This window comes from Mustela putorius, unplaced genomic scaffold, assembly GCF_011764305.1.
Source record: "Mustela putorius furo isolate JIRA1106 unplaced genomic scaffold, ASM1176430v1.1 tig00003987_pilon_pilon_pilon, whole genome shotgun sequence".
In the NCBI taxonomy this organism is placed as follows: domain Eukaryota; kingdom Metazoa; phylum Chordata; class Mammalia; order Carnivora; family Mustelidae; genus Mustela; species Mustela putorius.
In genome coordinates, this window is record NW_025422126.1 from 252,687 (window position 1) to 259,468 (window position 6,782).

Here is a 6,782-nt window from a genome sequence, read left to right on the forward strand (position 1 = left end):
TTATTTATTTATTTATTTGCCAGAGAGAGAGCACAAACAGAGGAAATGACAGGCAGAGGGAGAGAAAGAAGCAGGCTCCCGTTGAGCAGAGAGCCCGATGTGGGACTCGATCCCAGGACCCTGGGAGCATGACCTGAGCTAAAGGCAGAGGCTTAACCCTCTGAGCCACCAAGGTGCCCCTCCAAGTTATGGTATTTTAAAACTTCTGATACCTAGCACCTATACCTTTTTCTCCAGCCTCAAATAACAATTTCCTCACTAGTCATTGGCCTCTTTTAGGCCCTCTCAGCTTTTGCTTGCTGTCTATGCCAAAGCTAATGCTACATGTTTTAGGTTTTGCTATACCAGCACCGAAGTTCTGCATCATTTACCTATTGCTGCATAAAACCATTCCCAAGTTTATTAGCTTAAAACAGTAAATTATTACTTCATGTGGTTCTATGACTAAGGTTCGTTTGGTTGAGTAGTTCTCTCTTTGAGTCCCTAATACATTACCAAGAGATGCCAACTGAGCCTACAGATACCTGAAGGTATTTTACCCACATGACTGGTAGTTGTTGCAGACTGGTGGCTGAGATCTCAACTGGAGTCGTTGCCCAGAATATTTAGACATGGCTTTCCCATTTGCTCGGGATTCTTGTAGCTCAGTATTTGGGTTCTAAGACAGACCATACCAAGATAAATCATTTCAAAAGACCCAAATGGAAGCTGCAAAGATTTTTGTGGTCTAACCTCAGAAGGCTCAGAATGTCACTTTCACTGAATTCTGTTTATCAAGGAGCCGCTACGTTTAACCCAGATCCAAGACAAGTAGAATTGGACTCCAACTGTAACGTGGGAATGGCAAGCTCACACTGCAGAAGCATGGGTTATGAAATATAGTACTGTGGCTATCTTTAGAGGCTACCACACAAAGTTATTAATGGGTCATCTCTGCGTTCATTAAAATCATCATGAGAAGAATTTTTTGTGCCAGAAGTGAAATCCTTCAAAGACTATAATAAGACAGAAAATTGATAATATATTTTGATGATATGATATTTACAGTTATGGAATTTTAAGATGGATCACTAATACTAAGCAAGAGGCAATTATGGGGAGCATGAAAGACACCTATCTTACTTCCAAGCTAGGAAATTACTAGAAGAACCAAGTATATGGGTATTTCAAAGGACCAGGACTTTTCACATTTGGAAGGATCCAGAATTTCTTAGGTGTCAGAATCACCTAGAGAGCTGTTAAAGAACACAGAAATCCATTGAAGTAGGATAGAACCTGGGACTTCGCATTCCTACCAAATCCCCCAGGTGATTTTGGTACCTATCTATGTTTGAGAACCAGGCTTTTCGATGACTAATCTTCCTGGATGATTCCTAAGGATGGTAATCATTTGCTGTTAGCTTTACCATCTTTCATATGGAACGTATCCAACAAAGATAGCTCAAATTGTTGGACCCTTAGCTATCTCTTTTAACCTGTTAATTAAGAATTATATTCTATTTTTTTCCACATTATATACAATCAATATTCTATCCCATAAATCTTGGAAATCTATCTCAAAATGAGATAGAAATTTCCATGTGATCTATGTTTTCAAGCAGCCATATCTTCTTCAACTTATTTTATTGCATTTCTCGACATCTAGCTCCTTACTTTATCTTACAGATTCCAACAGCACATGGAGGACTTTTAGGATTTCATATGTATTTAAATCACCATTACAGATATTTTAGCTGTAAAAAAATGAAATGCATTCCAAAGTCAATATAGTTACCTGTTTCCTTTCCCAAGCTCTCAGTCTCATGTCACTGGTTCCCTTTAAGGAAGAGGAGTAGGATGATTTTTTCCCAAATCTGCTTGGTCTTCACCCCATAGATGATTGGATTGAGTGCAGGAGGGATGGCTACATGGAGGTTGGCAGCCAGTATATGGAAGGAGTGCGGAATTTTGTGACCAAAACGATGGGTGAGAACAGAGAACAGGGCTGGTGTGTAGAACATAAGAATGACACAAACATGGGAACCACACGTGTTGAGAGATTTCTGACGGGCATCGTGGGATGGAAGGTTAAAGATGGCACGAAGGATGAGACTGTAGGAGATGCCAATAAGGATCAGGTCTGATGTAACAGTCAGTATAGGTACAGCAAAGCCATACCAGATGTTGATGGAGATGTCTGCACAGGTGAGTTGTGCAACACCTGTGTGCTCACAGTATGTGTGCGGTATGATGGGAGTTCGGCAAAAAGAGAGTCGCTTTAATAGGAACACACATGGGAAGATGATCAAAAAGCTTCTGCCAACAATAGCCATTACAATCTTAGTAATACTCTGACGGGTGAGAATAGTGGTGTATCTTAGGGGGAAGCAAATAGCAACATAGTGATCAAATGCCATAGCCAGCAGAATGGCAGAATCCATGGCAAAGCTGTAGTGGAGAAAGAACATCTGAGTAAGACAGGCAGGAAAGGTGATTTTCTGAGGACCCAGCCAGAAGATGCTGAATGTTTGGGTACACATGTATTAGACAGGATGATATCTGTAGCAGCCAGCATGGAGAGGAAAAAGAACATGGGCTCATGAAGGCTACGCTCCATGGAAATAAGGTAGAGAAGGACACTGTTGCCTGCAAGACCCGCAAGGTAAATAATAAAGAAGAGAATACCAATCCAGACATGGAACTCCTCCAGCCCTGGGATTCCCAGCAGGATGAAGGGGCCCAGATTGAAGCTGCTCAAGTTGAATGAGGCCACCATGGTCTTGGACTGGATATGTCTCATAGACTGAAAATAAAAATATCATGGCTTATTGTTACAGTGATCTACAGATAACCCTCTAAGCCTTCTTCAATATTATCCCCCACTTTCAGCTCTGTAAAGTGATACACTATCACTTGTCTCTTCTCTTTACTAATAAATACCTGACAAAGTTGTCATTACAATTTTCAGTCAGAATACAAATGATATCAAAATAATTTTTTCCCAGAGATACAAATCACATAACTCCTGGCATATAATTTTAGACCTGCCCAGTTAACAGCAGCCCAGGAGGTTTTCTAGGAAAATAAGTGTCCAAAATACGGTTAGATTGAGAGACAATGACTAGTTAGGGATTTGGAACAAAGCTCAATGTAAAGTCCCAGCACTCGTGACCTGGAATAACAGACCCGCTCCTGGGGGTCAGGGGTTAAACAAAGACATGCCCCATGTCTAACAACAAAGTAGACCATGCAGTCTCTCTTTTTTTTTTTTCCTCCCTCTCTCTCTCTTTCTCCACAACAGAACGTCTGCCTTGGCTCTTATCAGATATTCTCAGGTTGGAAAATTTCTAAGAAAAGACACCCACCAAGAACTCACTATGTCAGATTGGTCTCAAGGAAAGATCAGAACCCTCCTCCCCTCACAGAAGATATCTCAGCAGGGGGAGCCCAGTCTCTGGATAAAGTTAGACCACAGCATTCTTTCCCCAGTCTAATCTATGTAACGACTCACTCTTGTGAGACTTCATTGAAACAGTTGTGTCCTTCCTACAAAATTCTTCTGTTTGTGACATGATACACAAATCTTTTTCTCCAACATCAGTAGTCTCTCATTTTTCTTTCTACTTGTTCTTGAATATTGATACTCTATAGTGCTCTATCTATGTCTGCTGCTTTCTAGTTGAACAACCTCCACCTGGGTGATATCCCCAAATGCCATGACTTTGTGATTCCTATGTTTAAGATTCTGATGTTTATAGTTTTGAAGCTATTCTTCTCTCCTCAGGTTGAAACTAGCTACCCCATGCCTGCCATCTTCAAAATCTTCAAAATCCCACAGGTGTATCCAGTTCAGCATGTTCCAAACTCCCCTACTTCTCTTTCCATTGCTTCAAATCTGTTTCTCTTTTTATATTTCCCAACTCAGCAAATGATAGTATAACACGGTTCCTCAATTTGAATACCTTGAAATTATCTCAATTCTTCTTTCACAGGCAATCATCTCACTCACCTTCCAAACAAGCTCATGTTACAGGGGCTCATTCCCTAAGTATCTTCTTACATCCTCTTATTTCTATGCTTGCATTGGCTGCTCTCTCCCACAGGCTATCATCTCCCATCAAGACCTCTGCATTCTAATTCAGATGCACCAATTTGCCTTGAGCAATTAAAGGCAGATGTGATGTAAAATCTATTCCAACTAGAAAGAAGTGAAAAGTATAAAGACTATAATTTCAGATAGGAAGAAATGGCAAGACTGGCAGTCAGCAACAGAAAATATCCTCACTGCTCAAACCTAGGTGTAGTCCATTTCATTAAAAATAGAGTTACAGCAGAGGCCAATGTATAGAAAAGCCTCACCGAGGTTTCAGATCCAGAATTTTGGTTTCCTATTTACTGCCACAAAATCATGTATAGCCCACCTTGCCACATCCCATATCCCCCATCACATATTCACCCAGAGAATATCTAAAGGAGGAAAGGAGGACAAAATGGAAATTGGAGGGACAAACTACTGCAGAGAAAAAATAATAAAACAGGAAACAATAAATTCCTTGGCAAAAGTAACACAATTAAAGATTAATCCAAATGGAAAATATGGAATTACATAAACATTTATTCAAAGTATTCTTACTGATCACTAAAACAAAGCCCTTTGATCAAGTGGAACGTTGACAATGGATATGAATAACGAAGTCATATTAGAAGAAATTCTAAAGTATAATACACATGTAGGATATTCTTAGTCTCATAAGTAATTAAACTCAATAAAACATGAATGATGAGGCATATTATTTATCAATTAAGAAAGACTGCAAAAGACCAATGGCTTTATTGATAATATCTGTCCTGTGAAGGTTCTGAGGAAGTAGTTGTTGCAACTATTTTAGAAGGGTTTAATGTATAACATTCTTAGATAGTAATTTGCCAATGTGTATAAAAACATAAAAAAAAACATTAAAAACATATAAAAACATAAAACATTAAGAAACGTTGCCCCAGAAGTTCCAAATATAGGAATGCTTCCAAATACACAGTTATTAAAAAAAAAAAAAAAAAGACACAAAGCTATTCACAGCATTGGACACCCGGGTAGCTCAGTGAGTTAAGCATCTGCCACTGGCTCAGGTCATGATCTGAGGTGCTGGGATCAAGCCCTGTGTTGGGCTCCCTGCTCACTGGGGAGTCTGCTTCTAGCTCTGCCCCCCCCACCCTGCTCCTTCTGCCCCTGCTGGTGTGTTCACATGCAGATGCTCTTTCTCTCAAATAAAGAAATTTTTATTACTCTCTAAATCTCTTTAAAATCTCTTTTAAAATCTCTTTAAAAATCCTTTAAAAATCTCTTTAAAAAGAGATTCATAGCAGCAAGATATTTAATATTAAATTTGATTGAAATAAGTATGAAAAATACAAATTGAAATGTTAGCACCAGTTTAATTTTTAATGAGGGAATGAGTTTAACATTTACGGTATGTTCATACAGTGGAAGAGTATATAGCTTTGAAAAAGAATGAGGTAAAGCTATGTGTATAGGAATCAAAAGATGACAAAATACTGCTGGCTTCTCCAGCACCCATACTGAAACGGGAATGATACAGAGAAGGTTACCTGAGATATAATTAAAGGGTAACATAATTCAGAATATTTTCTAAAAGTAAAAACTATGTAAAGAAAATGTCTTAAGTTATAATAAAAAGAGGGATTATGCCATTTATGAGTTAAAAATAAAATGGCATGATTAACTTGAATATATGTATTAAATGCATAAACACATAAAACAAATGAAACACATGAATAAATTACATAGTATACAGCTGGCTCAAGAATAAATATGCCAAAGAGCAGAATTTGTGGTCCTAAAATTGGCTACAATTTTTATAATACTATATGCAATTGGATGAATGAGGATCAGTGAGAAAATACTGGATAATCCCACAAGTAGCTTGAAAATTATTCACACCAAGTAAAATAAAATTCCTCAAGAATCAAAAAGATACATGTAAATTATTAAAACCACTAGCTTATATTAGAAGTGTATACACCTCAGGTGCCTGGGTGGCTCAGTGGGTTAAAGACTCTGCCTTTGGCTCAGGTCATGATCCTGGGATCCTGGGATCGAGACCCACATTGGGCTCTCTGCTCAGCAAGCAGCCTGCTTCCTCCTCTCTCTCTCTCTGCCTGCCTTTCTGCCTACTTGTGATGTCTGTCTATCAAATAAATGAATAAAATCTTTTTTAAAAAGCTTTTAAAAATCCAGATAAAAAGACAAAAAAATTCTATTGACAAGGCAGATACGTTTTTAACAATAATGGTATTTTGAAATCAACTCTCATGCTCTGACAAAATGTAATGACATTCAGGAAAATATACATTAACAAACATGATTGATGAGAATCATAAAACCTAAATAAACCAATTTATGTAAAATTAAAAGGTTGTCATAGATCTATCTCCCTCCATATGGTCCCCAAACTAGACAATTTTATCAAGTTTGCCTTATATTTAAAAAACAGGTAATTCATGTAGGATACAATTGATTTCTGAGCATTTAAGAAGCCTGAAAATATTCTAAGTTTATTTTAAAAGCCAGTAAAGCTATTTTGTGAAATCTAAATGTATTCATTTATTGGAACACTATTTATAAGACCTAATATGAACCCAGATGGAATAGGAACTCATTCTGCAAACAAAGAACCAAGTGTAATTACTGTAGTGAGGTAGAAAATGACAGCCTAAGTCAATGTAACAGAAGAGCCAAAGGGACATCAGGAAGATGAGAAGACAGAATTGGTAGGACTTGCCAG

General features: G+C 38.0%; 1 protein-coding gene across 1 annotated transcript; it reads right to left on the reverse strand.

Annotated features, from left to right (window-relative positions):
• Window positions 1-1,805: 1,805 nt before the first annotated feature.
• Window positions 1,806-2,755, reverse strand: LOC101689153 (olfactory receptor 52H1-like). Its single transcript, XM_004779051.2, is given in 2 exon segments — window positions 1,806-2,509; window positions 2,512-2,755. Coding segments are annotated over 2 exon segments (948 nt in total).
• Window positions 2,756-6,782: the final 4,027 nt, after the last annotated feature.